General features: G+C 47.0%; 1 protein-coding gene across 1 annotated transcript in view; it reads left to right on the top strand.

The window, feature by feature from the left end:
- Positions 1–2,712, top strand: part of Slc14a2 (solute carrier family 14 member 2) — a 358,539-nt gene extending 355,827 nt beyond the window's left edge. Inside the window, exon 22 of the mRNA XM_052742634.1 lies at positions 1,887–2,712. Within this exon, the coding sequence (XP_052598594.1) occupies positions 1,887–2,087 (201 nt within the window). The 3' untranslated portion in view covers positions 2,088–2,712. The remainder of the gene's footprint in view (positions 1–1,886) is intronic.
- Positions 2,713–21,562: the final 18,850 nt, after the last annotated feature.

The raw sequence follows: 21,562 nt of genomic DNA, 5'->3' as shown, positions 1-21,562 counted from the left end.
GCTTTAGTACTCATAAGTCCCCTTTCAGCTTAGCCCAAGCTCCTCCATCTCTGTATATTAATCTTAGAGTTTTACTGAAGGAAACAATGGAAGAAAGAGATAGTGAGGGGACAAAGCCCTGAAGGAGTGAGCACACACAGCAGGGAATGCTGGAACTGGCTGAGGGGGCCTCAGAACGCTGACTGGAGACAAGAAGATGGATTCTGACCTCGCAGAGCCTCATCCACCCCAGACTTCTGCCATCAGTTCTGGCACCAACAATTCACCTGATTCATCATTCAATAAATGTGCCAAGTGCCTGCCTTGGACAAGGCACTAGAAGAGATGCAGGAGCCTTTGGTTCCCAGATCTAGACGTGCACAGTGCTAAATGGTCTTCCTCTGGGTGCTGAGAGGTTATAGATTAGGCCATTCCATGCAGACATTTTTCCAAATAAAATAAAGTTTACTTGTTATGGTGATGATTGTCAAGGATTAAAAAAAAAAAAAAAAGGGCTATCAACTTATCCAGGAGAAATCTCCAACTTCATTGAGGAGCACAGTATGAAAGCATTGGACTATATTTATAAAACCATTCAATGCCTCCTCAGAAAGGCCCTGTGAGCCATTATTCTTTGCCTTTCTAACCAGAATATGTGTATGCAAGTCCTGGCCTTCAACAATGCTGCTATCTGCTTGATAATGATGACCGTGCCCTGAGGGCCATTTATTGGGTACTTGGCATGTGCTAAGCAACAGCTCTCTGAGTAGGCAGCGGTACACTATTGAGGGAAAAGGTCTCAGAAAGATTAAAAAACCATAACGGGGTAATCAGAGCTAAGGTTTGTCTACTGTGGAGCATCAGTGGATGCTTCCCAAAACACTTTATTGCATCTTATTGGAGCTTTGGGAAGACGTGTTGAGTGGAATCCATTACTCATGGATGTGTATCCCTCACAGCCTCGATCTGGTATGATTCTGGCGCTTCCAAGTCTTGCTAACAGTGTGGTCTTCAGACTTCCACATGACCAGCCGTTTTACCCCTGTGGTGGTACCACCTGGGGCTTCTGTTGGTTATAGTAAAATGCTTGGAGGATGGAAGGATAATTCGATCTGCCTCACTGCTGAATCTGTAGGCTCTTTGTAAACCATTCACTCGGCTACCTCAGCTGAAGAATGGGGGAAAGTATTAAAATGTTGCAGGGTATCTCAAGGAATAAAAGCCAGGTCAATGTGATGAGAAATGAATGTGATGGTGGGTAAACCCTTGAGAAGAGAGGTAGCTAACTTTCACCTCCAGCCCCAAGGACAGACCTACCACTCCTCTGCTTCTCTCCCTGTGTGCTCATTTTCTGTGTCTCTTTGTAAAGGGTTTCTGCTTCACATAGTTGCTAAATGCCCATCTACTGCTGCTTGTCCTTTCAGATCAAGAACCCTATTAATACTGCCTCGGTGCCTTTCAATTCACATTCTCAAAATAGGAAGTCTATTGGCTCATGCCATATGCCTGTTCTGAATCTGGTGCCTATCTCTAGGTCAATCAACTACAACTATGTCTTTAGCTACAAAATAAATGCCAAATGCATCCCTTCAAAGGAAGCTGATTGAAGGAGGCATAGCATGCCCATAGTTCCTGGAGCTGGAAGTATAGACTGGCCAGGTTCCCCAAGACAAAACAAGTCTTGTACATAAAAACACATTAACGCCTATTAGAGTTCCAAAGGCTGTATTTTGGAAGGTGTGTGCTTAACCCGTCACAGAATAAACTGATGGCCTGATTTTATTTATATTGGCTATCAGCTAAGTATTACCCTCACCAATCAGCCCTTCCTTTGACTGATAAAGGTTATTTAAACAAGCATTCACATCTGATGGAACATAACTTTCTCTTATCTCCTCTCCCTCCAGTTTGGATTACCACCTTGCACCTGGCCCTTCTGCCTCTCAGCGCTCACCTTTCTCCTTTTGACAACCAACAATCCTGCCATCTACAAGCTCCCACTCAGCAAAGTCACCTACCCAGAGGCCAACCGCATCTACTTCCTGTCCCAGGAGAAAAACAGAAGGGCATCCACAATAACAAAGTACCAGGCCTACGACGTCTCCTAAGCTGCCCTTTCTAAGGCATGCCACGTAAATGCAGCCTCCAGCCACGGTCTGCAGCCCAGGCTAAAGTCCACTTACCCTCCTTTCTGTCCAATATGCATGTATTCACCAGTTGGGACACACACACCCCCACACCCGCTAAGATGCACAGAACTCATCAAAGCCATGTTAGTTTAGACTAAATACCCATTTATGGCTCTTTGGGAACTCTCTCTGGGAGGAACTTGCTAGTCACTCCTTTCAGTTATTTAGTGGAGCAAAGCATGATGCCAGGAAATGTTGATCAGCCTTCAAGGCTAGAGGGCCTGGTCCCTACCCTGCTCTACCACTAATGAGGTCCAACTGCCTCAGTCAGTCCTCCTCCTATCTCAACCGGTTTTCTTGTCACCAGGGATTTCTTTAGGACAAGGAGGGACACCAGAGTCCTTCTACCTGCAAAATGTTTATTCTTTTCCGTCTCCAGTAAACTAATCAACTCAGCATAAGCAGCAAGGAATGGTCCTGAGCTGACTTACTTATGGGAGGGCTCCCAGAGGAGAGAGAGGAGAGTGTTAATGTTGTGGAAGTTTATTCTTGGGCATGGGAGATGCTCACCGGACGTGGGGCTAGAAACCTGAATTCATTGAAAAATGCCACTGTACCATCTTTGCACCATAGAAATATTTCCAGAAGCAACATAAGGTAAAAAAAATGATTTTTCCAACATCCAAATCAGTGTAAACAAACATCTTTTGCTTGATTCAAAATCATACTCTCATTAAACTTGAAATTTGCAATTTGGTATCTGGGTTTTCTTAAACTAGAACTTACTACATGCTCATATAGAGTACCCTTGGGAAGTTTTCATACTCAAACGTGTGTCTGGAAAGAGGCAATGGGGGTAAGAATGATCAGAAGAGAAGTCGATTATCTGGTGGAGAGTTATGCAGAAATGGCCATACACACTGCTTCCTGTGGTGTGGGTACAGATTAACAACACCCATCACTTTTCAGCATACAGTCTTTTAGCCTTATGCACCAAGATTAGTAACCCAGCCCTTCTTGAGTGGCCAATCACTTGTTATTCTGAGTGTGGCTCCTACTGTGCACCTGAGTTATGGTCATCCTTCATAGGAAGCCACTAGGCCCAGCATTCCAGCCCTTCTCCAGAGATGAACATCTTCTAACGCCAGTGAGATGAGACCTCTGTTAATATTCTGATCCACCCCACATTGGGTGCCAATGTTATGAGTTATCATGCAGGGGTGGGGGGGGACCCCCTAGGGAAACATGCTGAGCAGATGCAGCGGTGGGCTGGGCCGATGCACGTCATGCAGGCATGGTGGTGGCGGTGGAGGCCAGTAATTCACAACCCAGACGCTGGATCCACGTGGAAAGTTTATTATAATAGATGAAGGAAAGAGATTATAGGAAAGAGAGAGACAGAGAGAAAGAGAGATCGAGGGTATACACCTTGTGGGAGGAAAAGCAGAAGAGAGAGAGAGAGGAAAGGAGGAGTTTTTTTCTTAGAATGAGGCTTTTACATCAGGATGCAGGGCAGCACCAATGGGCAGGATTTCAAGGGGAAGATCAAAATATTAACATTACCTTCAATCTCTCTCTCTCTCTCTCTCTCTCTCTCTCTCTCTCTCTCTCTCTCTCTCTTTCTTCTTCTTCTTCTTCTTCTTCTTCTTCTTCTTCTTCTTCTTCTTCTTCTTCTTCTTCTTCTTCTTCTTCTTCTTCTTCTTCTTCTTTGTGGTGGTATTGTGTTCCCTAAAATATTGTGTGCCCTAATAAACTTACCTGGGGTCAGAGAACAGAAAAGCCACTAGATACTTAGGATAGGCAATGGTAGCACACGCCTTTAATCCTAGCATTCCAGAGGCAGAAATCCATCTGTTCAAGGATACAGCCAAGCAGAAAGCGAGCCTTTAATCCCAGGGAGTGATGGTAGAAAGCAGAAAGGTATATAAGGTGTGAGGACCAGAAACTAGAAGCATTTGGCTGGTTAAGCATTTGGCTGGTTAAGCTTTCAGGCTTTGGAGCAGCACAGTTCAGTTGAGATTCATGCTGGATGAGGACTCAGAGGCATCCAGTCTGAGGAAACAGGACCAGGTGAGGAATTGGCAAGGTGAGGTGGCTGTGGCTTGTTCTGCATCTGATCTACCAGCATTCACCCCAATAACTGGCCTCAGGTTTGATTTTATTAATAAGAACTTTGGAAGATTCATGCTACACTTCTTCTTCTCTCTTTCTCTCTGTCTCATCATCTCTTCTCTTCATCTCTTTATTATAACAAACGCTAAACGTGGATGCAGAGTCCAGGGTGTGAGTTACTGGCCGCTGCCACCAGATCCGCATGGCATGCATCTGCCTAGTCTGCCACTGCATCTGCCCAACACATTTCCCTTGGGGGTCCCCCTGCATGATCATTCATAACAACCTGGACACACACATTTCCGGCTCAGCAGGGTGAGGTGCTGAGATAACAAGGGGTCGGGGGCTGGGGAGACAGCTCAGTCAGCGAAGCACTTGCTGCACAAGCACGAGGACCTGAGCTTGGATTCCCAAGCTCACGTATAAAAAGCTGGGCATGATGGCGTGCACCTGCAACCCTCGCTCTGGGCAGGCAGAGGTGGGCAGATTCCTAGAGCTGGAGGTCCAACTGGTCTTGCCATATTGGTGAGCTCCAGATTCAGCATAGAATGATAAAGAAAGGCGCCCAACTTCAACCTCTGGCCTCCACATGAAACCCCACACATACCCATGTAAATATACATGCATACATTGGGGAAGACATTTAGGTGAAAGTGAGAAAACAGACTTATAAATGCAGGAGTAAGGAAGAACTACATTTTACCAAAATCCACTTTTTAAAAAAAAGAGCTAGCTTCTATATCTGTTTTTTCATTGTGCTGTATGCCAGAGATCCCAGCCATCTTTTACACCAGCCCAAGGGTACTGAGATGTACATTTCCCTTCCAGACCCCATCCAACCCTTTATGACTTTTCCAGGAAAACAGAGGGCTTCTCCAAGCAGAAAAGTCCTCCACGAAGGAAAAGGAAATGACTCACACCCCAGAGCTACCTCTGAGTTTGTGATCACACCTTGAGGCCAAGAAGGTCTCAGGCTGTATTTTAATGACCATGGAGTTACAGTTCTCTAAGGATCAAGCATTGAGGAATTTCACCCAAAGGCTGTTTATGCTCGAAGCTCACTCAGCTGCCCCTCAACCACCATGTGATGACGTCTAACCATTAAAGAATGGGTCCCTGTGTGTTTCCACCAAAGTTTTATAATCTGATTTTAATAAGAGTAGGAACTCCTCCATGCATATGCCATGCTGATGACTGACCACTAATAAAATCCTTCAGCTGTTCTGAGTATTTCGCTAGCCTCACCTATAAAGCAAGCTGAGTTGGGCAGAATCTCAAGCAAGGTGGAAACAGATGAGGTGAAAGAACTCCTATGAAAATATACAAGGTCTACGGGATCCCAAAGTGGCCAGTCAAGTCTGGCACTTCAATTAAGCATGAGCAGTTGAGAGCTGGAGCCAGCTTCACCAACTCCAGAGAGACAGTTGTGCAAATGAGCACATCCTTCTCCAAGCCATTCAACAGCATCATCCTGAGCACTTGAAAGCAGTCCTGGTAAAGGTTTTAAAGCAAGGCAAATGGCAAATCCTACAAGTCTGAGCACACACACAAAGCAATACCATTTGTAAGCACGTGAACAAACAAAACAGCATACTGGGATATAGGAGAGGAAAAAGAGTAAGGTATAGGAATAAAAAATGCACATGCCTTCGTTCATTCATGAGAAAGTACTTGCATGAACAACAGGGTTGATTTGCCCAGGGCTAAGGCACATGATTAACTCAAGTCTCTCAGGGGGAAAAATTACTTGGGGCAGACACTGTTATTTTTGTTGTTTGTCTCTGTGATTCCTTAAACTAGCCTGTTGGAGTTGTGTAGTAGCTCTGAGTTGTTATTGGTAATTGACTAACACACATCTCCACTGCCTTGCCTTTGGCAGCATCCATTTACCTGTCCTGGATAGGATTTGAACTCTGTTCCACACACAACAAACACTTATGTGCACACACAAGACTTTCCAGCAATTCAGCCTATTGACTCTCACTTCCAGAATCTACCGCCCGGATCTTCCTCTCAACACTTATGTGTGGTGTTCAGGGAACAACCTGCAGAACAGTCCATACCAACTAACCCCAAGCCTGTCGTCAGTTTGTGACCAACAACTGTGAGCCCCTGTGCAGCGTTCCACCACCATCCTTTCCTTACAGATCCCCACAGCGGGGTGTGGCTCAGTGGTAGGGTACATGCTTCCCTTACAGATCCCCCATACCCTGGACTCCCAAGTCATATGACAGTCTCAGGAGAGACAGGTAGGTGGTATATCAGGGCCAGTTGGAGTCCAGTGTGTTTTGGAATTGTTGGAACTGCATACCTAAATCCTAGGCAGCCTCCCAGGATTTAATATGGTGGTAGAAGTGTGGGAACGGGTCTCTCTACTAAGCTCTCAGGTCATGGATGCTATGGACCTGGAGTCACACTTTGAGAAACTCTCGTGTAGATTTACAAATGAGATGCTGCCTCCAATAAACCCTTTCCCTTTCTGATGCACACTGTGATGTATTGGCTGCACGCTGTTGTGCACATAGGAATTATCTGTGGAGCTTCCTAAAAATATAGACCCCTGAGCCTCTGCCCAAAGATTTGGGATCAGCAAATCCAGATGAAGTCAAGAATCTGAACTTTTCTATAAACTCTTGAATGATATGAATTGTCATTTGAGATCCCTGCATAGGTTTTATTAGATACATTTTAGCATCATCCAGTTCTGATGGATAAGATTTGTCCTGGATGAGCAGTAGGCATTGGCACAGCTGTATTTCTAAAGCTCCCAGGGTGTGCTCCTGTGTGCACCTAGGCTGGAAAGCAAAGGTGGGTTCTGGTTTTCCTGGGCCCTAATCTGCTTCTGAAAGAATCACTCCTGGAGACTGTTAAGAACCTCAGTTCTCATCCTCATGAAGCAGAGTGAGGAACAGAAACACTGGGTACCAACAGGCAGGAGGAAGTGAAAAACTTCCAAAATGAAGTCTCTTCCTCAGTAATAATAGTTGGGGGCTAGCTCTGCACTCTAACGTAAACCAAAGAAAAATGAAACCACTAACCAGAAACATCCGGCCCAAGAAGGCAAACAGAGAAGCAAAGTTTTGCATTGGCCCCAGGAGTCTGCTGAGCATGCCCACTGGCCCCAAAGGAAAAGTACAGGAGTGGGGTAGTCAGCAGCCCCTCCAGGCACACTGCAGGGGCACAGCAGGAGCCAGAGGAAGGGGATGGCAGCCACTGAGACACAGCAGGTGCACCTGAGAGCAGGTAGGAATGGAGGGCTGTCCCAAGGGTGTGGCTAGAAGATGGGAGGGCTGTGGAGGTGGTGACAGCAGCTGCTATAGGCAAAGGAGCTCGCCCTGTGGACACAAGCATGCAGGACGTCCCAAGCATGCAGGACATCCCAAGCATGCAGGGGCATAGTTTGAGATAAGAAGGAAAAGCCATGGTGAGAAGCAGAACACAGGAGGCAGGGGAAAGAGCAAGAGCATTTGCCTCTGGGCTTGCAGGACCAGGGCAGGAAAGGGGGTTGTTGTTATGATGGAAGAGTGAAGGGGTTCCAGTCAGAGAGAGAGCTCCCTGCTTCACTGAGCTCCAGCAGAGGTGGGGGTGGGTCCCAATCCTTTCCCCAGCACTTAACTTCTTGAAGGGTCTGTCCAAATCACGTGGCACGATGGTACAGAGACAGCTTGTTGTTCAGTGACGGGTCTGAGCAGGTACAGAAAGGAGTGTCAGGGACAAGGACGCAGGCAGCTCCTGTGGGGAGCATGTGAAAGTCCCGGTGTTCAAGTCCCAGCCTGGCCCCATCGGGATCTCTAGGGTGTGCCCTGGTGGGAATGGTTTTCAAAGCTCCCAGAGTAAGGCCCATGTGCAATCAAGGTTGCCACACACTCTTGGAAGGTGAGGATGAGCCTCGGTGTTATCAACATTGGGAGGGAGTCCTCCAGTGGGAAGAGCCCAGGTAGCATGATTATTTTTAATGAAAATATTTTTTTTTCATACAGTATATTCTGATCACGGTTTCCTCCCCCTCATCTCCTCCCAGACCCTCCCCACCTTAATGTATAAGCAAAAAAACCAGTAAGATTTTTTTTAATGCCCAAACAAAGCATTGTGAGACAGAAAAGAAAAAAAATACCACTGGGTTCATTCTGTGTTGGCCATCTACTGCTAGGCATGGGGCAGTCCCTAAGTGTGGCTTGTCTACCCAGTAAGGCTCTCTTGAAGAAATTAATTTTTCCTTTGTGAGCAGTTGTCAATTGGAAATAGATTCTTAGCTGTGGTGATATATTATGTACCCTAATACATTGTGTACCCTAATAAACTTATCTGGGGATCAGGGGACAGAGCCAGCCACTAGATTAGACGTAGAGGTCAGACAGTGGTGGCACATGCCTTTAATCCTGTCACTTGGGAGGCAGAGATCCATCTGGAAACACTGGAAACAGCCAGGTCACGGTGGCATGCACCTTTAATCCCAGGACTTGAGATTCATGTCTTTGCTTGGGAAGGACACATGCCTTTAATCCCAGGAAGAAATATGGCAGGACATATGTATAGAAAGGTATATAAAGCATGAAAAAACAGGAACTCACACTCTTTTGGTGGAAGATTTCGTAGGGGTAAGAACTAGTGGCTTGCTCTCTGCCTCTCTGATCCTTCAGCTTTCACCCCAATATTTGGCTCCAGGTTTTTTTTATTAATAAGACCGTTTAGCAATTTGTGATACACTTAGCTAGGGATAAGAGCTTGTCTCTACGTCTCCTCTCAGTGCTGGGACCCGTTCTGGCTTGGATCAGTACTGACCCTGTGCAGGCAGCATTTTTGTCATGGAGAAGTTGTTCCTATCCCTGGGGTCAGAGGTGGCCTGTGACTTAAAGACTTAAGTTCTGGTCTGGGCATTTAAACCGGGCTTCTGGGTCCTCTGAAAGACCAGCTGAAAAGCCAGAATATTGGTGCACGCCCTTGATCCCAGCGCTTGGGAGGCAGGGGCAAGATGATTTCTGTGAGTCTGAGGCTAGCCTGGTCTACAAAGAGAGTTCCAGGCCAGTTAGGGCTACATAGTAAGGCCTTGTCAAAAAAAAGAAAGAGACAGACAGACAGTGTGGTGGTATTGTATTCCCCAAAATATTGTGTACCCTAATAAACTTATCTGGGGTCAGAGAACAGAAAAGCCACTAGATACTTAGGATAGGCAGTGGTAGCACACGCCTTTAATTCTAGCATTCCAGAGGCAGAAATCCATCTGTTCAAGGATACAGCCAAGCATGGTGACTCATGCCTTTAATCCCAGAAAGCGAGCCTTTAATCCCAGGGAGTGATGGTAGAAAGCAGAAAGGTATATAAAGCATGAGGACCAGAAACTGGAAGCATTTGGCTGGTTAAGCTTTTAGGCTTCTAACAGCAGTTCAACTGAGAGCCATTGGGATGAGGACACAGAAGCTTCCAGTCTGAGGAAACAGGATCAGCTGAGGAGCTAGCAAGGTGAGGAAGCTATGGCTTGTTCTGGTTCTCTGATCTTCCAGCGTTCAGGCCAATAACTGGCCTCAGGTTTGATTTTATTAATAAGAACTTTTAAGATTCATGCTACAGACAGACAGACAGACAGACAGACAGACTGTGGAGCCCAGTGAGATTAAACCTGCTTGTAAGCCCAGCACTCAGGAGGCAGAGGCAAGAGGATCTGTGTGAGTTCAATGCCAACCAAGGCTACATAGTGAGATCACATTTAAAATTAAATTTAAAAAAATTAAAAATCATGGAATCCTACCTACTCTGTTCATCTGTGGGTCATATTTGTTCTTAAGCCTCCTGAAAGATGTGGGTGCCCAGATATGCTTCTGGCAACTCTGGCCTAGAGCAAGACAGAGCACAGGACAAGATAGAGCTGGATCCTAAGCTGTCCCTGAAGCCCTCCACCCTTACAGCACTTGCCAGCTGCCCCTAGAGGTGGCTTCCTCCTCCTTGACCTCAGCTTTGCTCCTTGACCTCAGTCTTGCTCCTTGACCTCAGCCTTGCTCCTTGACCTCAGTCTTGCTCCTTGACCTCAGCCCCAGGCTCTGGATGGGAACAGTATCAGCGTGGGCAGGAGTGGGTTTGACATGTTCTGATTCTCTGTGCTTCCCCCAAGGACAGTGAGAGAGAGAGAGAGAGAGAGAGAGAGAGAGAGAGAGAGAGAGAGAGAGAGAGAGAGCCACGGAGAGGGTCCATGTTCCATGTGGATGCACTTGCTGGTCTGAATGCTGCTGGTCTTTGAGGCTGGGCCACAGGACACTGTTGGTGGGCTTGTGGGGTTGCATGCTTTGTCTGTCAGCAGGTGGGAGCGGGTAAAAGGCCTTTGGATTTATTTTCAGAGCTGGTTGTAGGGATCCCATTCTTTATTGGGTATTGAAAAATCATCTTTAGAGACTAAATGTTAAGCAGTGTGTAGTGCTGTTTAGCTTTTTTTTTCTTTCCTGTTGTAAAACTTTTGGCCAGCCCACAAAGACATGGGTTGCATTGTCACGTCTCCATATGTGTGCTGTATTTTTATAGTATTGCTGTATTTTTTCTTATCTGACTCCTTACTGCTCTCCTCTATCCATCTCCCGCTTCTCTGCCCCTGCCCCCGACAAATAGCCCTCTCTTCCCTTTTAAAAACTTTTCAGGGTTTATTTTTAACTTATGTGTATGTGTGCATGTCTCTGTGAGAGTGTGTGCACTTGAGTGTGAGTGCAGGTGTCAGAAGAGGACCCTTGGATCCCATGGAACTGGAGTTACAGGGGATTATGAGCTGCCCGACATGGGTGCTGGGCCAAACAAGTCCTCTAGAAGAGCAGCAAGCACTTTTAACCACACAGCCATCTCTCCAATAGTTCTCCCTTCTGTTTCCACAGATAAACAACATTATTCCCTCCTCCCCTCCCCCCAACCCTTTACACCTCTTCCTAAACACACACACACACACACACACACACACACACACACACACACACACACACACACACACACCTACATTTGAGGGAAAATGTGCTTTTCTGAGTGTGGTTTATTTCATTCACTTAGCATAATCACTCCCAGTTATATCAACTTCCCTGGAACTGTGATAATTTCATTGTGTTATCTTAGTTTGGTTTTTGAAAGTGCAGTCCAAAGCCACCTGAATCATAATCACTCAGATATGGTCAAAACTACAAATTCCCGTGGCCCCTTCAGACCAAGTAAGCGTGGACTCGGGGCTAGAACCCACCCCAAACTGCATCCTCAATCTCTGATGGTTGCTACGTGCATCAAAGTTTGAGACCTGTAAATCCTTCAATTCAGAAAGAGCCCCCCTCCCCACGTCTGGAGAAAGATGAGGAGAGAGATGACAGATGCCCGGGACTAAGGAGCCTTTTACTTCACCTAACCTGCCTCTGCACTGCCCATTTCTCTATGTTGACACGTCCTAGGAAGCTCCATGCAGCGGTTGGGCTCAGGCACACAGCATGCACTAGAGGGCACCAGAGCACCTCCAAAAGCCTTTCAAAGGCCATTCCTTGTCCTCTTCAGCGTCTAGTGGTCACTTGTCCCCACTGACACAGTGATTCTCAAAGGGACACTGGACCACATGCGAGTGCACACCTGTTAAGAAACACACTCGTTAACTTGGGACTGAGGAACCTCCCCGCCGCCTTCAAGCCCTTATTTCTCTTCCCCAAAGGAATTCACAGGCCTGCAAGTTATTTTCACAGTGAAATGAGGTGAAGCTGCTTGATCAGCTCCCAGCCAGGCTCCTAACACAAGGCAGTGGTTTGCATTGCTGAGAAACCAGAAACCGGGAATCACTAAAAGCAGTTTTTAACATTTGTATTATTAATTCATTCTATGAGGACAATTATAATAGGTAGTCTGGTGGTGGTGACGGGGAGGAAGTGGTAGCATTACTGGTGGGGTGGTGATGGCGGCAATGTCCGGGCCAAATTGTAAATGGTGGAAATAGTAATGGTACCGGCAAGACAGGTTGTTCTGGTCCAACTCACGCTCTCTCTCTCTCTCTCTGTCTCTCTCTCTCTGTCTCTCTCTCTGTCTCTCTCTCTGTCTCTGTCTCTGTCTCTCTCTGTCTCTCTGTCTCTCTGTCTCTCCATCTCTCTCTCTCTCTCTCTCTCTCTCTCTCACACACACACACACACACACACACACACACACACACACATACAGAGATCTCTCCCTCATTAGAATACTGCTGAGCCTCAGTTCCAACACATCTTAATTTTATTCTTTTATTCTTTTCGTCTCTTTCTTCCACTCTCCATTGTAAATGCTTCTCTATCCATGGTCAATACCCAGCTCGTGGGCAGCTAGCATCTTTGATGAGCACTTTCCTGATTCTCAAGGCAAAATTGATCACCTTTCTTCAACACATCTATACTACTTGTGTGCACTCCATCTTTATTTTTTTTCTAATTTGGCTTTTAAGAGGCTGGCGGGATCTCCTTGCTCATCAGAGATGGTCTTTCAGTTGACCTCTCCAATGCCATTTTAGAAACCTGGCAGATGCCTCAGGCTGACCCTTCGTCACAATCTCAAATGCCTACCGTGAGGCTGGGCAGCAGAACAAGAGGCAAAATGTGCTCCAGCCTCAGACAGCCTATAGCCAAGGTTTGTGTTTTATTTTGGTTTTTATAGTTTATGAAAGTGTAATATGTATCCAGAATGGTGAACCAATTGTAAGTGGAGCTCTTTGGCAATAAATTCCCCATAAATCAACATATCTGTGTAACCACCACCCAGGCTGAGGAACAGACCATAACCAGCCAGCTGTCCCTCAACAACTGTACTTACAACTGTGCATCTATTTAAACTTATGATGTGAAAATGAGCTATGAGATTTCACATAGGTGAGTAGACGTATCAGAAGTTACAGAAGTCCCAACGCTCTCCCTAACTGAGGGAAACTGCTAGCAATGGCTGGAGACCACCATGTTGATGTGGGCATTGCAGCAAGGGTTCATGGAGGTGAGACTGAAACCAACTGCCGATGGTTGTCTGCCACCTTCTGCTGGTCTCTGGGCTAGGGACCTCACGGATGTTGTCTCAATGGTGCCATTGCGGTGCCCATTCCACTTTAAAGCAAAGGAAGCCAAGGGTAGTAGAAGGTATCCTACCTGACATGTTATTATGCTAAAAGTCCCGGTGCCAGGACTTCAGTCACCTAGCGACTTTCTAGAAGAAGCAGCAGAGCCATAGGTGGGGATGGGGACAGTTGTCCTGGAGCACTTCCCTCCGTGTAAAGTCTCACCGAGAAGTGACAGAAGAGGAGGGTAGAGGGCAAGCCCTGAACACAAGTCAAGGCTTGGGTAGCCTTCCGTCTACAGTAAAATATCGGCTGTAATCAACTTATAAGGAAATGGTTGGTTTTGACTCATAGTGCCAGAGGTACCAGCATGTGGTCACTTGGCCACACCACTTTAAGACCTACAGCGAGACGGATTACCATGGGCTGGGGGTTGAAGCAAAGCTGCTCACCCCACAGTGGCCAGGAAACAGAAGGAGAGGAGGGGAAGGGACCAGGTTCCCAACAGCCTGAGCAGACCCTCTACAACCTAACTTCCTTCTCCTGGGCCCCACTGTCTAAGGGTTTCACATCTCCCGGCAACACCATGGCCTCATCAAGTCTGCAACATTTCGGGGGCCTTTGGGGTGCATCCAGAATTGCAAACCACAGCAGTGGACTTCCTCCATTCTTCCCATCGCCCCAAGCAGCTTCTTCACCTTTCTTATCCGTCTGTGCGTGATAGTAAGCATTCACCGTGGAGGAGTCTGGGGAGGAGGAATGAGAGGCGTTTCTTCTGCATTTCTGAGATGCTTTGATGCTGGGTGGGTGTTCTGTAGTCCTCCCACCTGGTGTTTTCCAATAGAGGAAATGTATCGTTTCTGTTCTTGATACATCGTCTCAGCCTCCAGCATCCCACTGGTGTTTAGGATGATGCCCTGAGCACTTACAAGTGAAGCACAGCCCTTCACCCACACAAAACTGGAGGGCAAGCCTGAATTGCTGAGTGTGTACATCACCCTTAATCTCAGGAGGCTCTGTACTGCAGGGGGTTGTGCCAGGCAGCACACTGCCCCCGACTCCCTGAGCTGACCTTCAAGGGGTTTTAGTGAGGCTGTCCAAGCTAGCCAGGAGCCTCGCTGCCGCTGCCCTCTGCTGTTCGGGGCTGTACACCTGGAGGGCGCCCTCACGCCACTCCTCACTAGTCCTGCACAGTTCACATGTCAACTGTTTCCTTGGTTTTTCTTCGTTTCATTCCGTTTGCTTCGTTGAGACAGGGTCTCAACAGCCCAGACTGGCCTTGAACACACTTTGTAGAAGGCAGTGACCTCGAACTATTGGTCCTCCTGCCTCCACCTCCTAAATGCTGAGATTATAGGCGTGCATCACCATGCCCAGCTTGTTCCTCCACTTTTTAAAGAAGAGGTTGTCTTGCCTAGTGTGTGTGAGGCCCCAGATCTGATCCTAGCATCTTCACAGAGAATAGGTGGCGGGGCATTATCTCCTGCAGAGACAAAGGAGCGTCTACCTCCATCCCATCGGGAAATGAGCTGTGTGGCCAGCACTCAAGTCACTGTGTCAAGGGGTGCTGAAAAGGTCTCTAATGAGTGGCTTATGAGCTCATTCCTCCTCCTGTCTTCATCTGCTCCCCTACTGTTCTCCAGAGACACACCCTGCTCCCCTCTTCCCTGCCACTCTCTGCAAATGATCCCCAAGTTCAGTGTATGCAACCCTAAGTCTTACCCAGACCAAAGTCATGCATCACTAATCACATTCTGGGTTTACACCTGCCTGTCCAGGCGTCTCAAATCGTCACCCCAAAACAGACTCCCAGCTGCCTTTGCTGCACTCCATGTTGTCATTCTATTTTTTATAAAGTGGGATAGACTTAAACGGAAGTGCACCTATCACAGGTATACATACATCCTAATGAATATTCATGAGCCAGCTTCCTCCTGGAAGCAGCATCTGAAAAAAAGAAACAAACATTGAAAGCACCCATGCTCACCTTCCCGTGGACTCTGAACCTTGACTTCAGGGAGCTAAAGCCTGGTTTTGAACTTGGTGTAAATGGAATCCTACAGTCCCCATTCCTCTGCGGCTGTTTTCCTTCAACACTGTGAGATCCATTCACACCACTGAGTGGAGTCGCAGGCCTGCTTCTCTTGCTGTCAAAATAGGTTTATTTGGCACTGTTGAGGAGTGCTTGGCTTATCCCCCTGTGGCTCTTATGAACGTGTAGGTACTGGTCATTTTGTGTATAGCCCTGGGAAGGAGCTGCCTGGCCACAGAGCACACAGAGGCTGCCAGCCATTTCTAAAGGCCACTCCACTTTCTCACCAATATGCGGTACCATTTTGATTCACCCTTCCTGTAACCCAAACCTATCAATAGTTCGCTTCCTCCCTGGTTATCTCAGGTGCACAGCTCTTTCCCCTGTACTGTCTTGCCCCAGGGGCTGTGGACCACTCCCACATCACACAGCACTCCACAGCTCCTGATCCCCTGGCCCTTTAGATCCAGGTCTGTTCACTCATATCCTGTCTGACATTCCCCCACAAATCTGGTCAGCAATCAAACAGACCCCATCTCTCCTTTCAAGATTGGATGCTTTAATCCGTCGTCTTCTGGTAAGTCTGGGATGCCAGCTCTGTTGGCAGGAAAACAGTCGTCTCTATTAGCAGTCTTTCAGCCTCACTCCCGGCCCACAGAAGAGAGTCCATGGCAGCAGCTTCTCTGAAAGCTTGTCCCAACACTCCTGTTTTCACAGAAGCCTCAAGTTGTAAAGAACTTTTTAAAAAATGACTTGGCCAAGTGTTCTGTGGCCTTTTAAAGCAAACCTACTTCTTCGTTAGTGGTGACCAGGTTTTGATCTGAAATCAGCCGAACTTTGGGCAAGGGGGAAGAGCCAGTAACAGAAATTTCAGGTCCCCACTTTCTAAACTACGTTTCCATGAGATAAAACTCCTTGTCAGGTGCAGCTGCCAAGCATTTCACACCAAAAGAAACATTCCAGAATCCAATCATTGTAGAGAGCCATGGAAATGAGGGTGGGGTGAGTGGATAGGTGGGGGTGGGGGATAGATAGCAAACAACCTTTTCCTGTTTTCACACCACGTTTTATAAGGCAAATTAAACTGTCGTGGTTGATGCTTGCTCATAGTTTATTACAGCTATTACACAAGCAAACACATTGTACAAAGGGCTCCTAGGCACTAATATTAACCATATTTTGGAATTTAGAATTTTGCTATTTTAAATATCCACCAAAGCTCACCTTTAGGCCTTTTCTTTCATATGTAGCATTTTGTTGCGTCTACTTTTAATTTGATGCTGTTTTCCAAGGGCATCGGGGGAGGAGGGGCTCTGTACCTGGTCATGATGCTGTCTCACCTGGGTGAATGGCCCGTATATGCCTTCGGTAAATGCAGAGGGGCGTTGCTTTCCTGTGGACACAGCAGGGACAAGATTTGTGCGCCATGACTCACCCCACACACCCTGCAGATTGATCCCAGACTGTCAGTGACCCCACATCACCCTGCATTGCCCTGCTTCTCTCAGCCTGTCATCAGGTCTCCCATGGAAGGCCGCCCCCTCGACTGCCACCTTCATGCAGTGCAACTCAAATGTGAAGTCTGCATCTTCGGTGTCCCTCCACCTCTTCAGGCATGGCTTATACAGAACTCTTTAACCCTAAATCATATCAGTGCTTCATTGGTATCGTTGAAGAAGTCTGGACCTCTCTGCTTTAAGTCTGCAGAATGGGTTTCCTCTTGGATTACATTATCAATCCCGCTGCGATCTGTTCCACACACAGAATAATCACTGATCACACAACCTTGGTTTTGACACACGCGCACCTGTATCTCCATGCTTTACCAGTTACAAGAGCTTGTCTTACCCGCTTCATCTGCCCGGGGCCAGCAGGATGGAAAACTAGGATGGAACAAACGATGGGAGGGGCCTGCAGGTGCCCTCCAGCTGACACGAGAGCTGAATTCCAAGCACTAAGAGGTAGTGAGCTGACCAAGGCAGTCTGAATTTGAAGCCACAACTAGGCCACAAAGGGAGGAGAGGTGGCTGGTACCCCCACACTGAGGCCTTGGGGACTCCAGGTCTCCTGGGTTTGGTTTGGTCTGTGTTTAAGTAGCTGGGATTGAGACTATCTTATATTATCTCATTGATCTACACCAAGGAGGCTCTGAAAGCCAGGCTTCCTTTCTCCCTGCCATCCTCAGAATGGCCTAGGTATCCCCAGAACTGGCCAGTCTACATACCTGCTGCTGGAGGCTCAGCCCTTCCCAGTTGCGGGGAGTCCTAGAGGCAAGCCACAGCTAAAAGCACAGCGGACAGCTGTGAGGCTAGATTACTTGTGTTGTAAGCTGGTTGCCCTGAGGCAGGGGCATGGCTCCCTAGACTACATGTCCTTGGCATGATGCTGTAAGCCCTTTACTCGGGCCTGTGATTGGGAGAAGTCTGCCCCGGGCTTTCCTTCCTTTCAACACTGCACAGAATCTCATTCTAGCCCTTCAAATCCCCAGAGTCATTCACACATTTATTTCAGTGACTCAGCAAATCAGTCCCTAAATGTCAGTGGCTAGACACTGAGCCCAGTACCAGGACTAAGCAATGCGTAAGACCAGTCCAGACTCTGACCTCCGGGAAGTTTGCAGGCCAATAGGCAAGTGTCATAAAGCAAAACTGTGTAACTGTAAATACTGATAAACACTATGACAAAAAAGCAAGACACTCTGAGTGGCTTAGGCCAGTGACTGCAGCTGTGGCCTGAAGGTTCAGCTTTCCTCATCAGTCAGTCTCAATGGGAGACATGAGCCCCTCAGTGTGAGGGGCAGCGATTGGGAAGACAGGTGCTCTTTGCAAAGGGGTACACATCTATTGCTGTAATGTAGAGCTGCAGAGAATGAGTTCCATGAAGTTCAGGAAGAGGTTTTAGCCAAAGGTGTGATATACTGAAATAAGGTAGGAATTACTGCAAGGACCCAGGATTAAGATGCCAAGAAATACAAAATATTGGCCAGGCAGTGGTGACACATGCTGTTAATCCCAGCACTCGGGAGGCAGAGGCAGGTGGATCTCTGAGTTTAAGGCCAGCCTGGTCTACAGGGTGAGTTCTAGGACAGCCAGGGCTACACAGAGAAACCCTGTCTCGGGGGAAATAAAAAAGAAAGAAAAGAGAGAGAGAGAGAGAGAGAGAGAGAGAGAGAGAGAGAGAGAGAGAGGGAGGGAGGGAGGGGAAGGGAGGGAGGAAGGAAGGAAGGAAGGAAGGAAGGAAGAAAGAAAGAAAGAAAGAAAGAAAGAAAGAAAGAAAGAAAGAAAGAAAGAAAGAAAGAAAGAAAGAAAAAGAAAGAAAAGAAAGAGAGAAAAGAAAGAGAGAGAGAAAGAAAGACAAAATAAAAACCAAGAACAGAAGCTCCAGAACGTGTTTGTGGAGACCTCAGAGCCCCTGGAAGTCACTATTGCAATACAGGTGTCAGTCCCTTGGATGAGTGTGACACAGAAGCCTCTGGAAAGACCATATGCACTCCTTCCAGGCTCCTGGGACTGGAGGAAGCAGCCCTGCTCCTCTTCATGTGAATGGCAGCTTCCGTGACCTGTGGTAATCTCTCTTGGTGATTGATGGCCCTGACGCATCCACCAAACCTAACCAGGCAAGGGCGAGCATCATGGGGACTTGATGATATCTAATGGGATGAGGGGATGAAGGGCTTTGCGTACAGCACCGCCTTCTACAGGCATGGCCCAACCAAAGACAAGATGTTTCCAGTGCCAATTGGTATGACTCACTTGGACTCACCAGAGTGTCTCTAAGCAAGACACTGGAATGTGTAAACTGTTACCACTCCAGGAGCCTAAATTGATTCTCCCACTGCTCCCTACCAAGTCTCAAGGAACTGAGATACCTTAGAGCGGATTCCAACTTTTTTTTTTTTTTTTTTTTTTTTTTTTTGGTTTGGTTTGGTTTGGTTTGGTTTGGTTTGGTTTGGTTTGGTTTGGTTTTTCAACACAGGGTTTCTCTGTGTAGCCCTGGCTGTCCTGGAACTCACTCTGTAGATCAGGCTGACCTGGAACTCAGAGATTCTCCTGTCTCTGCCTCCCAAGTGCTGGAGTTAAAGGTGTGTGCCACCCCCACCCAGCTAGATTCCAACTTTCACAAGTACTCAGGTGCCCTGGGAATCTGGTTGAAATGCAGGCTCTGATTTGAAAGGCCTCCTGGGACTGAGAAGGCCATCAACAAGGTCTGGGCCTGAAAAGCTGCTCCTTGGCCATAGACCACACTTTGAACAGCAAGAGTTGTGAAAAATCTTATCCAGGATGAGTGAAAATAAGCCTTCAACCCTGCTTCAAGGGGAGGATGGACATTGATCTACCATTTTATCCTCCGTCCCAAGCCCAGGCTAGCCTCAAACCTGGGATCCTCCTGCTTCAGCCTCCCAAGAGTTAGGATTACAAGGTGTGTGTCACCACACCTGGCAGCAAGCATTCTTCTGAGCCTCAGAATTGACGTATGATGGCATCATTGGCAGAAATAAGGAAGCCAGAGACAGGGACTGTTTTAAGGAGGAACTAATAAAAGTTACCTTTGCTCAAATGCCTTATGTGCTTTGACCACTTGAAATCTTTGCATTTGGAAAAGTGGACATCCTTAATCTCCATTAATTTTATAATAAAGTGGAAGTTCATAAAAGTGAACTAATTTCCCCTGCCGTTTTATTGCTGGCTGGAATTTGAACTTTGTTTTGTCAAACTCCAAATTCCCTCCTGCCTTCCTATAGCCTAGGTCCCAGCTACACCAGGTGAGAAATTAGGGTTAGGTAGGTTCAGACCCATGATCTCAACCTGGCCTACACACTGAAATCGCCAAGACTTTCTAAGTGCTTACACCCCAAACCAATCACACAATGGGGGATGGGGGTGGGAAGCGAGATACCTTTAAAGCTCTCTAGGTCATTCCAATGCACAGCCACCCCTGAGAACCACCGGTTTAGCCAGGCTCTAATAAGTGAGGCAGCTGAGAGGCTGATGGATGAAGTGCCGATCTTGTCAGAGTCCAAACTAGTACATCTCCATGCCTACCCTGGGACTCCATCCAATGCGCTAGCTAAACAAAGTGATGTTGCAGGAAGAAGCAGGACGGGAGGAGGATGGGAGTGGGGTTGCCAAGGGAAACTGGAGGGAGGAGCTGAGAATTCAAGACAATATGAGTAACAACACACATTTAGGAGCTGCAAGATTCAGAGCAGTTGAGAAGTTTGCCAAGCCCAAATCATTCAAATGAAGAACCCTCCACTCATCTATGAAATCTCCGGCACTTGGCCCACAGGACACTGGGGGTGGTGAGAGAATATATGGGTCAAGAAAAATGGTGTGGGTCTAACGGACGGAAAAGTTTGCAAAGCAAGTGCAGAAGTCACATTGGGATTGAGCAAAGGGATGATGGCAGGGAGCTTAACTCACACAGCCCAACCAAAGCAGAGTGAGAGCAAATAGCCGCCCTTAGGAAGCCGTGCTTTGAGATTTTATTTCTAAGATTGGGATTATTTTTAAATAACGAGATGGACTAGACCAGCTATATGGGAACAGATAAAACAAGGTGTTTGAAGGAAAAAGAAAAAAATGAGCCTCCTCTAGGGACCTCAGAGCATCAGCTCTTGTGTAAGTGAGTTGCAGAGTTGAGTGTGCAACTGTCTCCTCCACCAGAAATCTCCACTATAAACTAAGAAGAGTCCCAATCGCCCTCACACGGCCCACCACTTCCCTTATGTAACTCCACGTCCCCCTTCAAAGACTGTCGATGAATATTGTTTAAACATGAGTTTTTCCTGTTTAAATATTTGAGATAAAAAGCTATCAAGAATTTGTTGAGCTTGAATGGTAGCCAAATCTATCTCTTTCTAAGATTATAAAGGCCTAGGGTTCTATAAAAACGTGATGTCAAAGGAGCCAGAACTCTAACTGGTGTTGGGCATTCCAGGTTTTCCATTACTGTAACAAAATACCTGAGGCTGGGTGTTTTATAAAAAACACCAATCACCAAAGAAATAAGTGACCAGTCCAAGAACTAATGATATAATGATCAGTCCTGTTTCAAGCAGGCTGAAAGGCAAGAAACAGAATCAGTTGCCTAGAAGTTCTGCTTGCTTTGGCCTTAACACCAGCCTTGGCTCATGTCAACATTAGGGAAGAAGGAGGAGGAGGAAGATGAGAGAGAGGAGAGGAAGATATTTCCAACAACCATGAAGGGTTCTCTAATTCAGTCTGTACATCCAGCAGCTATTAAACCTACAGCTGGAATTACCACGAAGAGCTCAAGTCAGCAGCTGCCTCCATGGCT

Source organism: Peromyscus californicus, unplaced genomic scaffold, assembly GCF_007827085.1.
Source record: "Peromyscus californicus insignis strain IS unplaced genomic scaffold, ASM782708v3 Scaffold_17__1_contigs__length_78620276, whole genome shotgun sequence".
Classification (NCBI taxonomy): Eukaryota; Metazoa; Chordata; class Mammalia; order Rodentia; family Cricetidae; genus Peromyscus; species Peromyscus californicus.
The sequence above is the reverse complement of the archived record's forward strand: the minus strand, read 5'-3'. Positions and strand labels throughout refer to the sequence as shown.